The sequence below is a fragment of the Rhodamnia argentea genome, chromosome 6 (assembly GCF_020921035.1).
Source record: "Rhodamnia argentea isolate NSW1041297 chromosome 6, ASM2092103v1, whole genome shotgun sequence".
NCBI classification, from domain to species: domain Eukaryota; kingdom Viridiplantae; phylum Streptophyta; class Magnoliopsida; order Myrtales; family Myrtaceae; genus Rhodamnia; species Rhodamnia argentea.
Genome location: NC_063155.1, coordinates 30,573,569 through 30,595,395, shown reverse-complemented (window position 1 = coordinate 30,595,395; position 21,827 = coordinate 30,573,569). Strand labels below are relative to the sequence as shown.

The window sequence follows — 21,827 nt, the reverse complement described above, 5'->3', positions numbered from 1 at the left end:
AATTGAACTTCCAGAAACAAACCCTTTTTACCCTTTTTATCCTTTTATCTGCTGTCTCAGAGCTTAGGAGTTGGACATATCCTGGATCTTCTCACTCCAAATAATGTCAATGCATGCTTTATAGTTACTGCTTTTCAGTATGGATGTATACGATTGAAGGTATATGGAAACAACAGATATTGTACTGTGCTTAGAAAGTATTTAAAGTTCTAATGGGCGGCCTGAATGCCGATAAGGGGGATAACAATCTCGACAAGAAGCTCGCCAGAATTTCGATTCATATATCCAAGGTTAGGCCATTTCTCACAAAGATTAAGGATGCTCCCATAGAGCACATATCAACCAGCAATTATCAATTTCAAATGCAGGAAAACAGAGGAATCTCGATGCATCACCAGCTCTGATAGCTACTGATTACTTATAAGTACATATTGGAAGAAAGAGCAAGTGAAAACAGAGAAGAAAACCTGCTAGCATACAGCTTTGCCGTTTGCTCAAGAGAGCTTAACATAACCATAAACTTAAATACATTCTTGGGTTGGAACAATGACGAAAAAAATGGAACGAGCACTATTACTGAACTGGTAAAGAAAAATGGATTTAAATTCAGTTGTTTCGGATGCCACGGTTGTCATTGTCTTGAACTTGCTCATGGATCAACTCGCTGATTTCGTTGCTCACTTGTTGCTCCATGTTGACTCTGAACTCATTCATTGCTACTTGCCCTAATTTCCCTCCCATCTGGCCATTGTCTGCCATTGCCTGCGGTCCACCATTACCCGTGTTCGCTCCTCCTGTTTGCCCTAAGTTTGGAAAAGAGAGACCAGCATCAGCTGATGGATGATCACAATGTACTAATAAGAAGGTTCTATTTACATATGAAAAATGAGCTAATTATCATCATCATGCAGGAACTGTGAGTTATGCAACATACAGTGTCCATATAAATAAAGTTTTATAGTATTGATTCTTTAACTGCTGTGTACTTGAAGGATAGTGAGACTATTAATCGGCAGCGTACAGTACATACTAATTAGACATGTGATTCGACAATTGAGAACCCGTTAAAGGTTCAATCATAATGGATGAGTGTCAATAAAATTAATGTGTCTGGTTTTAGTTATAAAGTTTCAACTTGTGATTACACCTGCAGTCATTGAAGCGATAGCTGCTCTTTTACGCTGCTGGTGTAGGACAATCGCGACCCCAACAATAATCCAGAAGATGAAGAAAGCGGGAATCGTGCCACCAAGAATCGCAGGGAGCTTGCTACTCTTCTTGCCCGAGGATGTCAATGTCGTGTCCGACGATCCACCGCCAGTACTTGTCACATCCGTTTTGCAGGACTTGCCCGACACGCACAGCTCCGGATTACCCGATACACTAATAATTAAGTTAGCAACAGAATGAGTGATCAGTTTTTAATCTAACAAAAACTCAGAAGTTTCCACAAAGGGTAACACAAAGTTGACTTACGTTAATTTAATTTTGTTGTTTTTGGACAGCGACGAAGGGATCGGTCCAGTCAACTTATTATTGGCCAAGTTCCTAGAAAGAAATGCATCAATCTTCAGTTACTATTACCTCAAACAAATCAAACAAAGTTTGTGAAGAATTGCATAGTTTTTCCTGATTCTCACAATTCTTTGAGATTCGGTAATGTGCCGAGACAATCCGGAATGGATCCACTCAAGCTATTGTTGTGCAGATCTCTGGGAACACAATCACCAAAAAAGCACAGGCTGTTAGTAATGTTACATGGAAAAAGATAACCACGGCATGTTATATTAGTATTCTCTGCTCGACTCACATCGTCACGAGGGCATCCATGGAACTGAAATCTGGAAGCTGTCCCGAAAGATCATATCCGCTCAGATACCTGAAAACCCAGGAATGTTCACCGAATGATTGCTTTACCTTGTTTATATATCTTAGAAATCCTTTGATGGCACAAAGTTAGGAAAAGAAGGCTCCATAAGTAATTAGAATTAAAAGAAACTTCAACAAAAATTACAATGCCGTCACGCGAGGCGTGGCATCGCCACTGCAGTTGAGCCAATCCCAGGTGTATGGAGAAGGGAGACAAGGATCACCAGACCAGTCTTGTAAGTTGGTGAATTCAGTTTGAAGAGAGGATAATCCATCCACTGACGAAGCCACAAGCAAAACACATGAGATTAGATATTGAAGGTAAAATCAGCATTCTGATGGTGAATTAAGGAGTCAAGAGTCTCATGTCCTTATTGAAAAAGGAAATGAGTTCTTTGTGCCAATGATATTGATTATGGCCCAAGCTTATAACTTTCAATAAACGGAAAAAATTTTACAGTATAATAACTCATAGAGTCCATAATCAGTTGAAGAATACCGACCGTCTTTGCTGTTCGTTCCATCAGTGAGAACATCGACGTAGAACACTTCCATGGCGTTTATGAGTGGCGGAAGAGTTGAATCCGAGGTTGCCACCAAGGAAAACGAAGTGTTGGAAGACGCGCTCAAGTTAGTGAGCCACATCTCGGTGACGGTTCCGTAAGGCGGGACGATAATTTCCGGGTTCGTGAGAGGCTTGTCATTGGCGTATAGCTCAAATGATCTCTTTTGAGTCGTGTCGAGCTGAGTGACTTCGGAGAAGTACAAGTTCATGTAGATGGGGATTGCTTTCGCCGGAAAATCAATGGTCAATTGAATGGGGTTGGATGCTTTAGAGGTGGTGACTGCATTCTGCATCACGGCTTGTGGAGGATTATCATCGACGCTTGTATCTACGATCGATGCATCACTTGTGACCACAGTCAATCCGGTCCCTATGGCCGCGGGTTGCCAGATCCGGTCATAAGCATCAGCTGAGTACCTGCGAGCCCATGAATAATATCATCATCACTGTCAGTTAGAATGGAGAAGAATTTGAATATCCAACATGCAATTCATTCGAACACGATAGTTAAAATTTCCTTTTTTGGGTCAGATAGAAAGTTTGGATGTGAACAGAACTGTAGATTATGTACCTAACGTCTGCATTTGTTCCGTAAGCAACCCTAGCTTTCAAGTACAAAGCGTAGTTGGAATCGACGTGTTTGTACATGTTGGATCCCAAGCTACGCACTTCCAGAGCCGACATGAAGGGGTACTGGTTACGCTGCGTCTGCGCGACACAGACACTCATGTAGTCTCCCTTGACCACGTAGATGGTCTCGTAGTAAACGACTTTGTCATTCGAAGTCTCGACCGTGTCCCAGTAATTCCCGTCGTAGTGCAAGTCGAAGGTCGGGGGAGCTGATTTGTCATCGTAGTTCCCGTAGTAGAAGCTCGCCCGGGCATATATCTGGCCTCCCTTCTCGACCTTGAGAGAGTAGCAGTTCTTCTTCCGAGTCGTGAACACTCTCAACGTGCTCATCACATGGTCGACCGAGTTGCTAGATTGCACCACCTCGGACTGCCCATTTTGTATGAGGTCGCTGTCCCCCATCCACCCGATGAAATTGCCGTCGACGTAGGTGCCGGATGATCCACAGTCGACGTTCCAAAGAACTGCCACAACAGAAGAAAAAGGTAATAGAAAGATCAATGGGAGCTAAGCACAAAAACGGTGACTAAGCGTCGGTTAAGGAGAAAGAGAGGGAAAAAGCTCGTACCATCAGCAGATGCAGAAATGGTAGAGAGAGCAACTAGAAAGAGAGAGAGATGGCTTGCCATTGCCATGGTGCGTGGCGTAGCTCTAAGGAGATGGATGGCAAAGAGACGTGACTCGGGTATCTCATATATGAGGATGAAGTTTGACTTTCTTGTGTGTTCTGCACATTTAGATTTTCCTATTCATCACCTTCCTTGTCATTTCCAGTGCATGGATGCCAATCTCTATTCGAATATCTGGACCAGAAAAATTTAAGATCATTGTTTGCTTGAATGAGCTGGTTTAGTTATCAAGAAACGAAACCATGTAAGTGGATTTAGCATCACCGAGACCGTGTTTAGGTCGTATGAGTGAATTTCTGTTCGCACCGTATCCAATTTTGTATCATATGACTCATCATATAGTTCACAAATCCATGACTTATTTCATAGGTTAGAAACTCCTAATCACAAGACATGGTAAATGGAACTCGACAAAGTGGAGATTTCCCATTCGACTTCCTCTCTCGATATCTTGCTTGATGACGTAAACTGAGATCGAAACTCAATTTCCTAATTTTTCAAGTTCAGATTTAATTATATAGTGACTTTTCACGTCATACATCTTATCGGGCACAATTCATCCGCTCATTTACATCTTTATACAAGAACATGTTCTCTCATATTGATCGGTTGATCAGATGTTGCAAGAGCTCACTTCTTCATCACCTCTTTCAGAAATGTATGACTTTTGTACGGGGTACGCTTTGGTTCAAATGGTACCGCCCACGACCAAGTTATTCACTATGTAATGCCACTTGGGCTTTGGCAGTTGACTTTGACTTGGGGCCTTCTATGGTCAACCCTGATTTTGCGGCTGCAATTAGCAAGTAATCACTTACAGATGTCCAATTAGAAAGTCAGAATTTGAGAATCTTACGGCCAACGACTTGAGTATGCCAGAGTCGAGGTTGACCTAGATGAGCCAAATTAGTCAGTCAATGACCAATTAAAAACTCAAAATACAGATTGAGAATTTTTTTCGGCTTCATATTTATTCACATGCCAGCATGGGAGAACAAAAGGTACTCATTTAATGGGTCATGACCCACGACTCCGGATTATTTGCACGCAATTGGTGTGATTTTAACGAGCAACCTCTACTTCTGGAGCTTGAAATTCTTGATACCCCAAATCAACTATGCAATCCTATAGGGTTATTGGTCTTGGTATCGCCGTGGATAATCTGCGATTTCCATTGGGATCGGGTTAGCAGAGGAAAATTAATTGTTGATCATTGTATAATGAAAACCCTGGAAAAATTATCCAAAAAATCATAAACTAATTATACAGTTGCCAATTCAGCCCTAAACTTTTCAATTTGACCAACGTAGTCCTAAATCTTTTCATAATTTTTCTAGATTATTCAGACATAAAAATACTAGTGTGGTGGTCTAGTCGGCGACAGCTATCGTGGCATGATATGCAATTTGACATATTCGACTCCACTCCAAACAAAGTCATTTTGGTGTTATAAATTACTTGATTTTCTCTTCTTCTTTTTTCCTTTTCTTCACTACTCATCTTCCCGGAACGAAAGAGTAGCGGGGGTTGCTTAGGTCTCAACAATGGATGACGACCCACACCAGCCACAAGTGAGTTAAATGAAAACTACGTGATTTCATTTAAGGTTGTACACGTCATTTACCGATTGTGACAAGTAGTACAACCGGCTGACTAAACGACCACATAAGCTATTTTTGACCTAAATTAGTCGAATAGATTACATGGAAAATTTCTCAAAAATGTTTAAAATTACATTGATCAACTTAAAAAGTTTAGGATTAAATTGACAGCCGTATAATATGTTTAGGACATTTTGAATAATTTTTCACAAAAGTCACTTAAACCGGTAAATTTCAACCTCATAAAGTATCTCGAATCTCATGGACCAGATAGAATGCACTCTAAATTATGTTTGCCCTCGAGTTTTGATTCATATTGATCAATAGACTTGATCCTGGGCTTGACAGCCCATTTACTTATCCCTATCGAGCAAAATTTTGCTGGGTAGGGTCATAAGAATACTGTGCTGAATGAAGCTGCTCGACTTTGTGGTTGTAATTGATGACAAGGTGATGAATTGGAATGACGAGTTACAATGATTGCCACTTTGAGCAATCAAGCTCAGCACTTCATCTCCATTCAAAGAATCATTCCTGTTCTTCCGCTTAGTCCCAAAGTCTTCATTAAAGTATCGATGAATATGATTAATTTATTCCCACCAACAATAGTAGAAGACTTAGCGGCAAGTCATGTCAATTCGTGCAATATATATGCGGCTGGGCATGGTTTTATTAGTACGTCTACTCTTATCTTAGCACGTAACGAGTCTTCATCATATATATTATGGCGGTCCACGCTGACCAAGCGATGAAATGAGGCTTCAAATCCTTCCTTAGTGATTTCTTCCAACGCGGTAAATGTTTGATCATTTAGCTTGAATTTTCATAATTATAATAGGAGATACCTACAATGTCAATTGGGGTTTTCACCTCCACGTGCATGCATGTTCCCTCTTCTATATATGATTTGTATATGTACATATGATCAAAACGGAGAGCTACGCATTAGGCACTGACCGCTGCAAAAAATGCACATGCATCTCTTAATACAAACCGCGTTCTGTCGTATAATCCGACTGATACCGATACTACGATTTGATTTGTGTCACTCCTTTATACTCGGTCGACATTGATGTGCTCCTGCGGTACATATGCATGGGCTTGAAACGTACGAAATGTTTGTTAGAAAGATCGACGCTTACGATCTCGCAAAAGGAGAAATAAAGGGACTTGAAAACAAATAACATGAATAAATTGGAAATTCAACTTCAGAAAGGAAGGAAAGGTTTGAAAATTTGATATTTCTGAAATGCGAAATGTTCTCGCTCTTAAGGTGTAGTTGGCGAGTGTCTAAGCTAATACTAGAAGCTGAATAGCTGGCTTGGTTTACCTGCAGCCTTTCTTCTCGGTTGGAACATTACGAGTAGAGTGGCCATTAAAGCCCAGAAAAGAATGAAACGTGCAACGGCGACCACCACAACTACTATTATAAGCTTCTTCTTCTTCTTCTTCTTCTTCTTCTTGCCATGGCCTGAAGTTGAAGAGTTGGTGTCTTCGTTATTGACGTGACGTCACGCCCAAAGCCTTATAATCGAGGTCCAGTCTAATCCGATGAATTCGATTCCTGTGCAGCTTTCCTAACTTCCATCTATCTCAATAAGCGAGAGAAAAAGAAGAAAGAGAGAACCAAGTTGGGTCAAATGGGTTATGAACCCATTTCTTAACCATATTTGTTGGGCTGAATTGTTATATAGATTTAAGTAAATGAGTCATAAATGGATTTAAAATGGTAAAATCCAAAATAATATAAGTGTTAAATAGGTTAACAATTTACTTCGTAACCTATTTTTATGACTCTTTGTTCATTCTGTCTCGCTCTCACTTGATGTTGCGCTTGCTCGCTTCGTGCTCTCACCTCGGTTTTGTTACTAGATCTCCTAGATTGAATTGAATATGAAAGTATTTTAATATATGGGTCAAGTCGGATATAAATTGGGTCGAATATGGATCGTTTGATATATATATAAAACATGAAAATGGGTCTTTTACCCGACCCGGCCCATTTGTTTGATGGGTTTAGTATTCAGACAGAATTAAAGAAGGCAATGCGAATTTTGATGATTATTGTGACCGGTACAGGATTCCACGAGCGACGCCGAGATCGCCACGGGTTGCTTTCGGGTTTTACCAAACACGGAACTCGTCAGGCCCATAACATCGGCCGATTGGGCTCTCTGTCAAATGTAATCCTGCGAGGCCCAGGACTGACTCCCAAGAACCCTCGGCGGCAAAATGGTAGTTGGTGTTAGCTTGCGAGCCTTTAATGTCGGTGCGTGTCATTCTCTCTTCTTTATTTCCGATGGGCCCCACGAGTGGGACCCACCTGCACTTCTCCGACAATAGGCATTAGGCCTCCGTGAGTGTGCTCCCGAAAATTGTGTTGATCGAGAATTAATGTCATAATTCCCGTTAGACTTATAAAGAGTTCACAAATTACTTAAACACGAAGGTTAAGAACTAAGTTGAATTTGATGAGCTTTGGTACATGAGTGAGTTGAGCTTATCTTTTTGCCTTGTTTTTTTTTTCTCTAAAGGCACTTCTCTTGTGAAATTACCGAATTATGACCGACATATGTTTAGCCAGCAAAAAGTTTGATGTGTATAAGATTGATATTGACCGATCGTGATTCCTCCAACATGGAGCAGCAAAGTAGATGCAGTAGGGCACGACCCTAGAATCTCAAAATTCGATGATTATGGCTAGACACGTGGCACAAGCGGCATACATACATGGAATTGGGATTGGTATGATGCCAAATTAGTTGAAGTCCGAGAAAAATATGAAAATGGTTATTTCCCAGCGATATATAAAAAGTTTCTTACGAGTTACCATTTCTTACACCCTAGGAGCATTTTAGTATTTTGATCTTTAAATACGAGTCATTAATGAATTATGCTTTAGCTTCTTAATTTCTCAAAAGATTCATTGATGTACGGTTTAAGGTTGTTCTAAATCATATTTACAAAACACTAACCTTGTGATGTACTTGAGAAAGTAAAGACGAATTTTGCAATGTTTATCTATTGTAATATAAATTAGCATACCGTCTTAGTTATAGTTTTGATTACTGATGCATTCTGGAGATGATGCCGTGCATATTGCACAGGTCCTCAACTAGTGTTTCATTCACATCAATCTTGTGAATTATCATGCTAGATATTTCGGGATTGAATTGCCTTGTGCGATTTTTTTTTTAATCAAAATAACATTTCATTCACTTCCTTGATCGAAATATAAGAGAGAAACATATCAGTTCAAAGAGCATAACTTCAAACCAAGACAAATCCCATTTCAAACCAAAACAAGCTACAAATAATAAGAGAAATTATCAGAACAAGGTTGTAGGTCACATGCTTAAAGAGCACACCTATGACTTATTCACATCAATATCAACGACCGATCACCGAATCCATCTTTAGTAATGAGCACAAACCGAGAACTCCATCCGATGCTACGACATTACCTTTCGACAGCCAACACCTTCACCTAGCAGAGTAAAAAGGTTAAACGAGCATAGATCCGATACATGTGAGAGTGAAACATTCACGAAACTCCTCCGATCTCCTTCAAAATTGAACTTGTTCATCGACGAAATTCGAAGAAAGCGAAATCCCAAAAATATCGACACAAAAAACCACGAATCTAGACTAGATCGGGATAGAAATCTCACCGAAACGGGGAGAGAGAAACTTCCAGATCTAGATTAAATCAGAAGGAACAAAACTCCCAAATAAGAGGAAAAGAAGAAAAGGAAATATAGAAACCAAACAACCTAAAAAGAAAGGGAGGGGAGGGAGAGATATAGCTCAAACCATCCCATGGAGATTATTAAAAAAAAGAAAGCTTTGCGAAAATAAGAGGGAGATGAGAGAACTAGGGCCGAACGAGTGAGAGAGAGGGGGAGAGACACTTCTGAGTTCTGAATTTGAAGTTGCCTCGTGTGATTTGAGCTGACCGAAGAATTGGAAGTTTTCTCTGCGGACTCCAATGGGAAGTACAGAAAAGAAAAACCAAAAAGGTACTTAGCAATATTTCCTAAAATGATATTTATATTTTCCTATAATACTCTCGAAAGTGAAGTCTTTGATTCTGAAAATGTATTTAGCTAGGATTTTTTTCCTCGGTTCTCAAAATTGAGAATGGACAAAGAGCAAAAAAGTATTAAGTGATTTGCTTGCCGAGTTTGATTAGGCACCCAACAAGAAATCGGTTCCGCACCACCAAGTATGGATTTTTTATGTTCAGGCCCCTTTTGGAGATTTTAATTCGTGTTTTATCGAGGTCACCAAAATAATGGAGAATTACATAAATTTAGAATGAAAAATGTTGAGGAGTGCCCTTTTGGCTTCTGGCTAGGGGTGTGCATGATTCGGGCCGATCCGATCCCGATATGGAACCGAGAACCGGATCGATAGTTTCGGTCCCCAAATTTTCGGAATCGGAGATCGAATTGGGACCAAATCGGCCCGGGACCGGCAATTCGATCAGGTCCGGTCCGATCCCGGTGGAACCGCTAACAACAACTTTCAATCTCAACCATCCAACGTAATAAAACATACATATAACCATCGTACAACCATTACATGAGTACTTCTAATCCTAAAATAATGAGAAAAGACTAACTTAGGAAGAAAAGCACTTAAAACAAATGAAACAGGATTATGCTCTTGCATCATTCTCCTCGAATCGAAAAGAATCAAGCTCAAAGTGAAATTATACTCGTGCTTCACCGAATTCAAGTGCGAACAAGACAATGGGTTTGCATAATATAGTCAAGGCAAAATACAGATTGAGTCAAGACTAAACATGATTGAAGATCGCATATCGACAAACATGATTAGGGGCCGTGTTGCAAAGGCGAGACGTGAGCATTGAACGAGAGGAGTAAGTGTCGAGCAGAAGATTGGAAAATTAGGTCAACTAAGGATCGGCCCTAGTTCTCTCATCTCCCTCTTATAATTGTATATATATTTTGAGGGGTTCGGTCTTGTCCTCAATGACCGGACCAATCCCGTCGATCCTATTCGGTCCAGGCCGGTGCAGTCCGGACCGGTCCAGTTTGCTCATCCCTACTTTTGACATTTGTTAAGTCTTATTTAATATGATTTCAAAATCATTATTTTCCTATTGTAAGTAACTAACTTTATTAAAATTTATAATTCTCCCATTTTCAAAGTATCTTGCTAAAGCATTATCTTCACTTTTAATTAAGAAAACCATATAGGACATATCTACATATATATATTTGCGAACCTTTAAATTGAAAGTGCAAACATGTTCACCCATGACGACAGTCGCCACTATCTTTGTTTTCCAATTGTAAATTCCCCGAGTAGATGGCGGATTTGCCAGCGTAACAAACGGCCAAATCTTCCTCACGTCGTCACTCCGGACGATTCTTGTTTGTTTTATTCGAATAGCAGTCGGTCAACTCCATGACATTAATGTTCGATGTGGAAAGCTTTTGATGTACAAAGCAATTCCCTGTTCACACGGCACGAACACTGGCCGTCCAAGGCCATTTCCCTGTCGATTCGGAGCCTCTTTCGTTCTGGCCACCTTGATTTATGGGAACTAATTGGTGTAGACGTGGGTGGTCGTGACGAGCTTCATGTGGCGATGCCCAAATGGAAGGCGCTCAGAAAGCGAAAAAACCTAGCCGTCCGTTACATCAACCCTTGTCCTGTAGTCTCGGGTCTTGAACTCTTTATTGCATCCCTATACTATACAGATGTCGTGCTGTTATTGGAAAGGATTCTCTCTTCATGTGCCCTCTGGTTAAGAACGTAAATAACATATTTTATCATTTATAAAAAGAAGATCAACATTGGATAGACACGGTGGCGACATAACAACACTTTACTCGATCTTGTGACTAGACTTGTCAAAAAAACGAGTAATAAATCAATTTCTTAATCCATATTTAACAGGCTGAGTTATTATATGAATTAGGTCGATCATAAATATATGAAATTTGTCAAAAAAATCCTAAACCTTATATTGTATTTTTGCCAATTCAGTCATAAACCTTTTAATTTTTTCAATTCAGTTATAAATTTTTTTTTATTTGTGTCAATTTAGTCCATTTGATCAACTTTAGTAGGCCGACGCTAATGGGGCAATTTTTAATAATATTTTAATTTTTTTTCAAAATTTTTTATTTTTTTTTCTTTTGGGCGTCGCCGATCTCACCTAGCGACGGTGGTGCCGATGGCCGGCAAGGTCAGCCCTTGCCTCCATTCGATCCCCGATCCGATAACAACTAGAAGAAGAAGATGAATAAGAAAATGAAAAAAAAAGAAAAAAATATTGATTTTGGAAAAATATTGAAATATTATTAAAAATAATCCCATAAAGATCGATCGGGTCCACGTTAGCGCTAGTCGCCCAAAGTTGGCGGGATGGACCGAATTGGCACAAATGCAAAAGGTTTATGATTGAATTGACACAAGTACAGAAGGTTTATGACTAAATTGACAAATGTGTAGTAGGTTTAGGGCTTTTCTGACAATTTTCCCCATCAATATGTTTAGAATAGTAAAACTCAAAGTAATACCGGTGTTAAACGGGTTCACAATTTACTTAGACATAATCCTCCTCTATGACTCTCTCGTCGTCACTCGATCTCGCGTTCGCTCACTCTATGCTCTCACGTTAGTTTGCGTATGTATTTTTCTAAATTTGTTTAGATATGGAGGTGCTTTAACAATATGGATTGAGTCAAGTCCGATATGAGTTGTGTATTGATTGGGTCGAAAATGACTGAGTATATCTGTATTGCATGAAAATTGGTCAAAACCGATTAAACGGGTCAATTTAGGTAGAACGTGGTTCGACCAATGCAATGCCGACCCAACCCCGATCAGATCTATCCGTTCACGGGTTTACCCGTGACATGGTTTTCTTTTTTTGGGTCTAATACTTGGGATAGGGTTAAAGAAAGTGACGTTCGTCAGTTTAATAGCGCAGGGTGAGTTTACGAAAAGAAAAAGGAGAACATGATTCAACTCCATGGCAATTTTCCCTCAACAATCATGATGTGGACACTAAGGTTTTTGATATTTTCTTCATTGAATGCCGACAACGTCCCCCCAACAATCAAGTCATACATGGAAAAGGTCGCGGTGCTTCCAGTTGCCAGCTTGTGCTGCAGTTGCACCATCAAAGAAGAGGAAAAAAATAAATATTCAATGTTGCAGATAGAAATATCGAACCACCGGCCCTAGAAGTACCTTCTTGTTTTCATATCTCTCTCTCTCTCTCTCTCTCTCTCTCTCTCCATTCCCAATTTCCCATCTTCAATTTGAAGAGAGAGACGGCCTAGGACTCTTCAATCTTTACCTAATGTTACCATGGGGTTTTTTCACGTGCTTATTTCTCCCAAAACAAGGCACTTATTACTTTACTATCTTGGATGGATCAAAATTTACCATACAAGCCGCTTCTACTTTGTACGGGAACGAAAGATTAAAAAAAAGGAGGAAATTACATATATATATTTTTTTGGGTAAAGGGAAATTACGTATCTTTTTCTCTCTCTGTTTTCCACAAATACCTTATAATTTACCTTATTTCTCCGGACATATCTCATTTTTCCTCAAACAGTTAACAATGTCCTTCGGGCCTGCATGGCCCTTTACAAAAAATAATTTTAATTAAAATTACTTTTTTAAAGTAGAATTATTATCATGCAGGCCCTTCAGAATTTTTGGCAAACGAATCTCAACAAAGAAAGAGAGTAAACATTGTCCGTTCCCATAAAACCTTGCAAGATTGTGAATATGTCAATAATTTGTATGAGAACTACGGAAAAAAAAAAGAAAAAACTGTACATTCGGGAATTCGTTCAATGATACAACCACTCAAGTAAGACAATAGGGACCCTCATGACATGACAAGTCATGATTAGGTCGAACAATTACATGATTCGTAAGAAGGAAGAAAAGATAGATAGCACTCAATCCCCGAAAGGTTGAAACTGCAAAGAATTAGAAAGAAACTCTTCAGCTAACGTACCCCAGAAACGGCAGTAGTAGTCGCAACTGTTATCATCCACGATTGGAGGGTAAAATTCTTTACGTAACTCATTCTTCTCCAATCCCCAGCACACCCTTCGAAAAAATAATCCCTGCCGTCTCCATTGACGTATTCCCCCTTGCAGCTTTGAGCTTTCCCATGAAGTGCCGGTTTCATTTTAAAGACGAGGTCAGCTCTCTACCACATGCTGAACCGTAGCTGGGTTGCTTTCATGCTTTTGTTTTTTAGAATATAGTTGCTCCGACTCCAGCCCCTTTTGACTCCCACTTGTTTAAAGCTTTTCGTACATATTGCTTCTCTTTTCGTGATCGTAGAAAGTATAAACAAGTCTATGAATCTGTCTTCCTCCTTGGGTTGTCACCGAGGACACACCAGCTATAGTGCCTCGCAGTTTTGGGTGCTCTCTCTGCAATCCCCGTTTGTTCCCTCTTAAAAGTCTTTTTGGGTGTTTCGGGACTCTTCAAACGTTCCCACCGTGTTCGTCTGATTCGCCATTCAAAGCTGGGCTTGTGCGTTTCTCTCTCTTTCTCTGTATTGGTGCTCTATCCGCTATAAAGGTGCCATCTTTAACGTTTCCTGTTGAGTTCTGTCAATAGGGTTTTGATCTTGATCGTCTCCCTGGTTGGGATCGGTTGCTCTTTTTCTTCTTTACAAATCTCATATCTTCTAGATAAGATCTTGAAGTTGCTATCTCTGTATTGTTTTTTTTTTTACTGGTTAGTTCATGATCGCGAGTGCTTGCCCTTTGTGATTCTACCCCTGTACCTCCCCGGTCGTTCGCTGCTTCCTGTATGAGAAATCAAGATTTGAGCTTTGCCTAGCTCAAAGGTAGTTTGATTGCTGAGCTCCTTAGCTTAAGTTCGTAGATGAAGTGCGATACAAGCTTTGAATTGTTTCTGTGGGCTTTGTCAATCTTGTGTTTGTCTCGGTCTTCAAATGGGTATTCTCCTCCAGATAATTACCTAATAGATTGTGGATCCTCAACCAATACCACTGTAAGTGGCCGTGTTTTTCTTGCCGATAAGGAAGCCTCAAAGTTCCTTTCCACCCCGCAAAATGTTCTGGCCAGTGCTTCAAACTCTCTTAATTCATCTGATGTCTCCCAGCTCTATCAGACCGCGAGAGTCTTTACCGGTTCCACGAGATACACATTTCCCATCAGCCAGGGTGGTAGGCACTGGATTCGGCTCTATTTCTCTCCTTTTGATTATGAATCTTACAAGATGAGCACTGCTAAATTTGCTGTTTCAGCCCAAGACTTTGTTCTCCTCAGTAATTTTACCGCCAGTGGCAGTGTCATGAAAGAGTTTTCCCTGAACGTAACGTCGAGTAATCTTGTTGTCACCATCACCCCCTCCAATAACTCTTTTGCATTTCTGAATGCAATTGAAGTTGTCTCCATGCCCGACACTTTAATTCAGGATGATGCAAATACTCTTCCTTCGGGGAAGTTTCAAGGTCTCTTGTCGCAGGCTCTTGAGACAGTCTGGAGATTGAACATGGGTGGACAACAAGTTTCCGCTATGAATGATACTCTCTGGAGAAATTGGGATCCTGACTATGATTTTCTAGTCCAACCTAATCTGGCGATAAATGTGTCGAAGGTTGGAGCAGTTAAGTATGTACCGGGTGGGCCAACGCAGGATACTGCTCCCGCTTCAGTCTACGGCACTGCAACTGAGATGAACTCGGGAAGTGATCCTAATAGCAATTTCAATGTCACCTGGGAGTTTGATGTAGATGTTGGATTTAGACACCTTATTCGCTTTCACTTCTGTGATATAGTGAGCCCATCGCTTAACCAGCTCTACTTCAATGTCTATCTTGACTCATCTGTTGTTATTAGTGACCTTGATTTGAGTAGTATCTTGGAAAATGTTTTGGCTGCTCCCTATTTCTTCGATCTAGTTTCAGGGGTATCAGTAAGCAATAAGCTTCGTGTAAGTGTTGGTCCATATACGGCAAATGGCGCTTACCCTAATGCCATTTTGAATGGGTTAGAGATCATGAAAATGAACAATTCTGATGGCAGCCTCAATGGGGTGGCGGCAGGAATATCTTCAGGTCCTGGCTCTGGAAAAAAAAATGTCGGTGTTGTAGTGGGTATTACTATTGGGGCATTAATTGCAGCACTTTTGGCTGGAGTTCTCTTTTGGTGGTGCCGAAGAAGGCAACAACGACTTGCAAAGCAGGGGCTGTCCAAGACATGGATGCCATTATCCACTAATGGAGGCAATTCTCACACCATGGGGAGTAAATACTCTAATGGAACAACCCTTAGCGCTGCTTCCAATCTTGGGTATCGCTTTCCCTTTGTGGCTGTTCAAGAGGCCACGAACAACTTCGATGAGAGTTGGGTCATTGGTATTGGCGGGTTTGGAAAAGTGTACCGGGGAGAATTGAATGATGGAACAAGATTAGCTGTTAAGAGGGGTAATCCTCGGTCCCAACAGGGACTTGCGGAGTTCCAAACTGAAATCGAGATGCTTTCACAGTTCCGCCACCGCCATCTGGTTTCTTTGATTGGGTATTGTGATGAAAAGAGTGAGATGATTTTGATTTATGAATACATGGAGAACGGCACACTGAAGAGCCATCTTTATGGCTCTGACCATCCTAGCCTGAGCTGGAAGCAGAGGCTTGAGGTATGCATTGGTTCTGCTAGAGGGCTCCACTACCTTCACACTGGCTATGCAAAAGCGGTCATCCATCGCGATGTGAAGTCTGCAAATATTTTGCTTGACGAGAACCTCATGGCAAAAGTTGCTGATTTTGGGCTTTCCAAGACAGGGCCGGAAATTGATCAGACCCATGTGAGTACAGCAGTGAAAGGGAGTTTCGGATACCTTGATCCGGAATACTTCAGAAGGCAACAACTTACCGAAAAATCCGATGTGTATTCATTTGGGGTGGTCCTGCTCGAAGTCCTTTGTGCAAGACCCGTTATTGATCCATCACTCCCTAGGGAAAAGGTGAACTTGGCGGAGTGGGCAATGAAGTGGCAAAAGAAAGGGCAATTGGATCAGATCATAGACCCTACTCTTGTGGGTAAAATCAGACCTGATTCTCTTAGGAAGTTTGGGGAAACGGCTGAGAAGTGCTTGGCCGACTTCGGGGTTGATCGGCCTTCAATGGGAGATGTGCTGTGGAATCTGGAATATGCCCTTCAACTTCAAGAGGCGGTTGTGCAAGGTGACCCTGAAGAAAACAGTACTAACGTGATCGGTGAGCTGTCTCCTCAAGTCCACAATTTCAGCAATGTCGATCCAACAATTTCCACTGCGCAGTTTGAAGTATCCAGTGTCGACGACCTCTCGATGAGTAAAGTGTTCTCGCAGCTTGTGAACTCCGAGGGTAGATGATGTAAACTAGGTTGATTCATCTTGCTCGCCTCTTGTTCTGATTCTTTCTCCAACCGACCATGGTAAGGTATGATTTACTTTAGTTGCATCGATGAGCTTGGCGTGCTAGTGCTGCTGCTGCTTCATGCAAATGGACCATTTGGGTGTGCCACAATGCAACTTTGGTTGAGTCGAGGGACCAGGAGAAGGGTAGGAACCCACCTAGTTTCATGTGTCATTGATGTCTCAGTTGATGGAGTTTGCTTACGGATGGACCTGACTTTAAACAGAAAGAATACTGGTGTCTGTTTTAGGAGACTGATAGCAATGAATCTGATTACTGATAAAAGCTGTTGAATCTGAATCGTTTTCTTGTCATGTTTACTTGTTCCTTTCCGTGTTCACACTTCACAGCAATGTTTATAAGTTCATTTATTTCACCTTTCTTTGAACCTATTGGCTGGATTTTAATTGTGAATCATCGCTTTTATCGTCTCCTGTCGAAATCACAATGATTTCCTAAGTTCATGTTTCTGCTGCATTTGTGCACATGAATGAATCCTGTTACTTCTCCATTTCTGCTGCATTTGATCGTCGCCTGTCGTATATGTTTAACGGTTGGAGGTGCACAGACTATCTGCTGATCACATTGGCTGCTGCCCACGTTTTCGTTGGTGGAAAGTTGAAAGTAGACAACATTTGCGTACATGTTATCCGACCCCATCTTCTTCCTACGGCATCTCTCTTTCGCTAATGCAGAAGCAGAACAACACCGCCCCCCCCGCCTCCCTCCTCTCTCTGTCTGTCTCTGTCTCTGTCTCTGTCTCTGTCTCTGCCTCTGCGGACAACTTGATACGGCCACCATGGAAAACCTCACCGGCCATCCCCATTCATTGTCTCGAGTCTCAACGGCCACCAAAAACGTTCCCAGCCATCTCTTCCTCCCCCGCATGCATGATCATCCTCTCCTCATGTCCTGAAATCGAGTACTCAGATGCTGAAGTTTTGCCATCGCTTGACCTCCCAAAACCGTATGCGAAGTCAGACCAAGGCTTCAAGAAAGTGCTCTAGTTTAGATCTGCTCTTCTTGTTAATCCATTTCTCATTATTCCATTAGAGCTAGTATTTCATTATGCGATGAGCCATGTCCACCCCAAATTTGACATGTTTAATTGCGGCAATCATTCGTGGAATGCAATGTGGTTTTCCTTGGATTCCTGCTATGATCCGCTTCATAGTTCATCCAGACGATATTAAGGTGGAATTTAAATTTGATTTTTGACTGACAACAAACAAATGAATATCCTTAAGCTAACGTCAAATCTGTCATCTCCGTCGAGATTTCTGTCCGAATTGATGTCTATCAGTATCAGCTCAGGCACACATTATCCGTGCTCACCGGTAATCTGGCCTTGAGTCACATCTCGTGCACAAAAAAGAAGTTGGTTACGGGTAGGATTCAGCAAGACCAGTTCGGCCAGACTTGAAAAGCCTTTTGAATTTGGTCCACAAATTACGCCTGCTTTAAGTGGATTGATGTCATCATCATGTTAATTGACTAATTAAACCCAACTGTATTGCTAATTGCTGGTAAGGGTAGAGATAACATCCACCCACTTCATGGACGTATTAAGATATTACACAATAATTAAGAAGATATAAAGAACCTGAAATCAGAAGCTCATCATGATCGACGCACCCGATCCAGCGTCGTGTCTCATGTTCCATGGCATGTATAAACTCAAACATGTGTTCGATGAGTTTTATAATGGTGCTTGCCTTTGTTCAGCATCGTTCCTAAGTGCGCGTTTCTGTCAAGAGAAGCGTCAATCAAATGATAATGACCCCATGAAAGCTGAGACAGAAACCAAAGTGATGATCCCACCATCAGCCTACCCCTCCCAACTTACAACTACCCACATCTCTCTCATTCTCTCTCGCTCTCACTCACCGGAATTAACTCCGAAATAAACTCCAGGCATGAGCTTTCATGGAGCTATGTCCCACCTTTCGGATGACGAGTCCCGACATTTTTTTTCTTATCCTATACTTGCTCGTGACATATAGTGATTTATTCCTTAAGGAAAAAAGTTGTGAAGTTCCAGGACCACTTAACTTATACAAAGATCCTCCATTAAAATTATGTCATGCGTATATTTATATCGAGACTCGCAATGCTCGAGCAAACGCCCGATCCGTACTAGTCCTCTCTCTTCACCCTCCTGTTTGAATTAGACTTGGGAATTGGTTTTGCGAAATTGAGTGTTGTCGCTGAATGCAAGGTCATATCTTGCTTTCCTTGTTGAATTTGGAAGTAGTGGAATTTTGTCTCTTTTCTCCAAAGTGTTAGCAGTCTGCCCTAGGAACTAATCAAGGTTGATACTCTAACATCAATTGTAAATTATGTTGTATTGAAAAACGACCTTCACTATACTTAGGTGGTCATAATGTGTTGCTAAAAATCACTTATAACTTGTGGGCCAAAAATGATTTTAAGCACACTATTAATGTTTAGTAAATCTACGGGATCGTACACAATAACGAACCGAGTTCGTATTTTCTCTGCACCTTGATCTACTTAAGAAGTAGATTTAATTTATTCTTCTATTCTAAATATTTACGCGATCGTGCATATTATGAGATAACGATTAAACGCACGATTAGAGATAAACGGTTTGGCGGACCCGAATCGCCCAGCCCCGCTTCTTCTTGTTTTGTTACGTGTAAATATTGAGGCTATATATAGCCAATTATTAAGAAAAAAAACCCTTGAGATAGTGAAAACCCTAGAGACGCCTCATAGAATTGAGAAAGTCTTATTCCGAAGGAGCAAAATACGGAGAATCGTTCTCTGTTCTTAAATCTTTGAGAGAGTCTCAAAGATTAAATGCAATCAAGCAAGAGGAGCTCCAAGATCCGTAAGCTAGCACTTAGATCGTTGGAGACTTCGGTTCGTGTGTGTGTAGATACCGGTAGAAGCGCAACACTTGAGGTGCTAATCCGGACACAATCAATTGTCAATTTATCTTTGTACATCTTGAACTCCTATTGATTTCAATATACACATGGATCATGTCTAGGGTTTTGGTTTATAAATATATTTCGCTGCGCTTTAACAATCCCGAAACCCCTTCACAAACAAATTCAGACACAAACTAGAAGCGGAAATCAAAGAACCTCTGTGAATTAATGTAAGAAGTAACAAGTTCACAAAAACGAACTTCATCTTCCAAAAAAATTGAAAAGACGAGAAATTCATAGAACATAACACCGATCATCGTGTCACAGCTTCCACCTTTCTGCCCTGATCTTTGCATTCGACCCACCATCCCATCATGGATATAATACACAGTTCTCCCTATATGAAGCACATAACACCCAGAACAAGAAAGAAAAAGACAGAAGAAAAGATTCAAGGCGAAGAGAAACAGTCGTATATGCTCAATAGTCTCCCTGGGAGAGATGATAATCAGCAACATCGATCTTGGCCGTGCAAGAGAGAAGGCGATGAAATATCGCCAGGAAGGCAGAGCAGGACACCTCTTTAGCCCTCTGGACCACCAATTTCCCGCGAGCCACTCCCTTCTTGACTCTCCCCAAGCACTTCTTGGTCCTCTCGGGCACACTCTCTTTCCTGGAGAAAGGGTAGCTCCTCAGGTACATTTGCCTGCAAGATATCCCATCCACCACTCCAGGGTGCGACCGCCACCCAAGCCCTGCTGGGAGACTGTCACCACCCGGTCCCGGCCCCTTGCGGAGGCTCACATACCTCAACCCCATCCGGGCGTCGCCGTCCACGATGCAACTTGTCATGCAGGTGGAAGCTGCCATGGCGAGCGTTTCCAGAGGTGCCGGGCGCAACTTTATGGAGGGGGCTTGGCATCTGTACTTGGCTTTTCTTATAGCGGGGTCGGTTTGTGCTTTAACGGGTTTGTAGGTGAAAGGTGAATGTGTGCGCAAATGGATGGGTGGCATGTGGAAGCTGAATTTAAAACTTTTGAATGCCTCTGAAGTTAGAGCCAAGATAATGCACGCATCTGCTAAATATTTAAAAGCATAGGGATGAAGTCGTCACGGTCCATTCGTGCACATTAGAGAAGGGGGAAAGCAGCCTCCCCTCTCCGTTAAAGAAAGTGCTACGCCTCTCCGTTAAAGAAAGTGCTAAGTAACATGCTCTTTACTCTTCTTTCCTTGTATTGACTCTTATTGGCTTAATTAAGTGGGATTTTGAATTGGAATTGGAATTGGAATCGGAATCGGATACTCTCGCAATAAGAAGAGATTGGGAATCCCATCGAGACAAAACCAATCGCAAAGCGTTACAATCAAGTGCAAATCTGAAAAATAAATCAACTTTGTACTAGCTGTAACAATTTCCTCCTTTCATAAGAACGGATTTGTTATTACATTATAGCACACTCGACGGCCGATCATCGAAACTCGATCATTATCGGTGATGAGCACACAACCCATATTTGACTTCAGTATATAATTACGGTATTTTTTTCTGCACTTCTATTGGACTCCAAATTGGTTTAGTTTTATTATTATTATTATTATTGATTGCGCAATTTAAAATTCGTAAAACATTCGCATGTTGATACCGTGATACTGTCAACAAAAAAGACTTCGTGTCGCTGGTTTTACATATAGAACGAAAAACTCATTAGATTGTGAAAGTGCATCAACACCTATGGCGACAACATTTTATTCCGACAGTGGATCGAGAATTTCGATAGGGGAAAAAAGGAAACATCAATCAATCCAAAGAGTCAAGGTAGATTAAAATAGATGTTAACCCTTCATCAGGATTCTCGTGGGCAGGGGGTGCCGCGGCCGCCTAGATACATCAAATTCCGGCAACCGTGCGCAGGTTTATGCGATAAGCATTGATTTTCAAGGATTATCTTGGAAGCAATGGGGAACAATAGTAAAAAAAGAAAAAGAGAGGAGACGAGGAGAAGAAGAAGAAGAAGATATAAGGGTTCCAATCCAAGCTGACAAAAACAAACCAAGTTCATGGGCTCATGGACCAAACAAGAAAAGGCCCAGAAAAGTATATGGGCTTTCTGTGAATTTAAAGAAAAGACATGTCTGCTGACTAAAGCCCGTTTCAAATCAAGCCCAAAAGGGGCCCCGCCCCTACCCTCATGC

At 41.2% G+C, this 21,827-nt stretch overlaps 4 protein-coding genes and 1 long non-coding RNA gene across 5 annotated transcripts; 1 reads left to right on the top strand and 4 right to left on the bottom strand.

The window, feature by feature from the left end:
* Window positions 1-542: 542 nt before the first annotated feature.
* LOC125315561 lies at window positions 543-1,370 on the bottom strand (the record flags this gene model as incomplete). Its single annotated transcript, XM_048280779.1, has 2 exons — window positions 543-803; window positions 1,148-1,370. Coding segments are annotated over 2 exons (420 nt in total), but the record flags the coding sequence as incomplete, so codon positions are not given.
* Window positions 1,371-1,476: 106 nt separating this feature from the next.
* LOC125315607 lies at window positions 1,477-1,994 on the bottom strand. Its single transcript, XR_007198822.1, has 3 exons — window positions 1,811-1,994; window positions 1,641-1,712; window positions 1,477-1,548 (listed from the first exon to the last, which is right to left on the bottom strand). It is a non-coding gene; the product is annotated as an uncharacterized LOC125315607 (long non-coding RNA).
* A 16-nt stretch (window positions 1,995-2,010) lies between these two features.
* LOC115752202 (uncharacterized protein At1g24485-like) lies at window positions 2,011-3,699 on the bottom strand. The gene is made up of 4 exons (XM_048280778.1): window positions 3,633-3,699; window positions 3,006-3,528; window positions 2,328-2,851; window positions 2,011-2,147 (listed from the first exon to the last, which is right to left on the bottom strand). Exons 1-4 carry the CDS (start codon window positions 3,697-3,699, stop codon window positions 2,011-2,013), a joined length of 1,251 nt encoding a protein of 416 aa, XP_048136735.1.
* A 9,570-nt stretch (window positions 3,700-13,269) lies between these two features.
* On the top strand, window positions 13,270-17,125 carry LOC115752192 (receptor-like protein kinase HERK 1). Its single transcript, XM_030690266.2, has 2 exons — window positions 13,270-13,360; window positions 13,464-17,125. Exon 2 carries the CDS (start codon window positions 14,199-14,201, stop codon window positions 16,692-16,694), a length of 2,496 nt encoding a protein of 831 aa, XP_030546126.2. The 5' UTR covers window positions 13,270-13,360; window positions 13,464-14,198; the 3' UTR covers window positions 16,695-17,125.
* Window positions 17,126-19,831: 2,706 nt separating this feature from the next.
* LOC115752242 lies at window positions 19,832-20,591 on the bottom strand. Its single transcript, XM_030690335.2, has one exon. The coding sequence runs from the start codon at window positions 20,502-20,504 to the stop codon at window positions 20,115-20,117; it is 390 nt and encodes a 129-aa protein (XP_030546195.1). The 5' UTR covers window positions 20,505-20,591; the 3' UTR covers window positions 19,832-20,114.
* Between the last annotated feature and the right edge of the window lie 1,236 nt (window positions 20,592-21,827).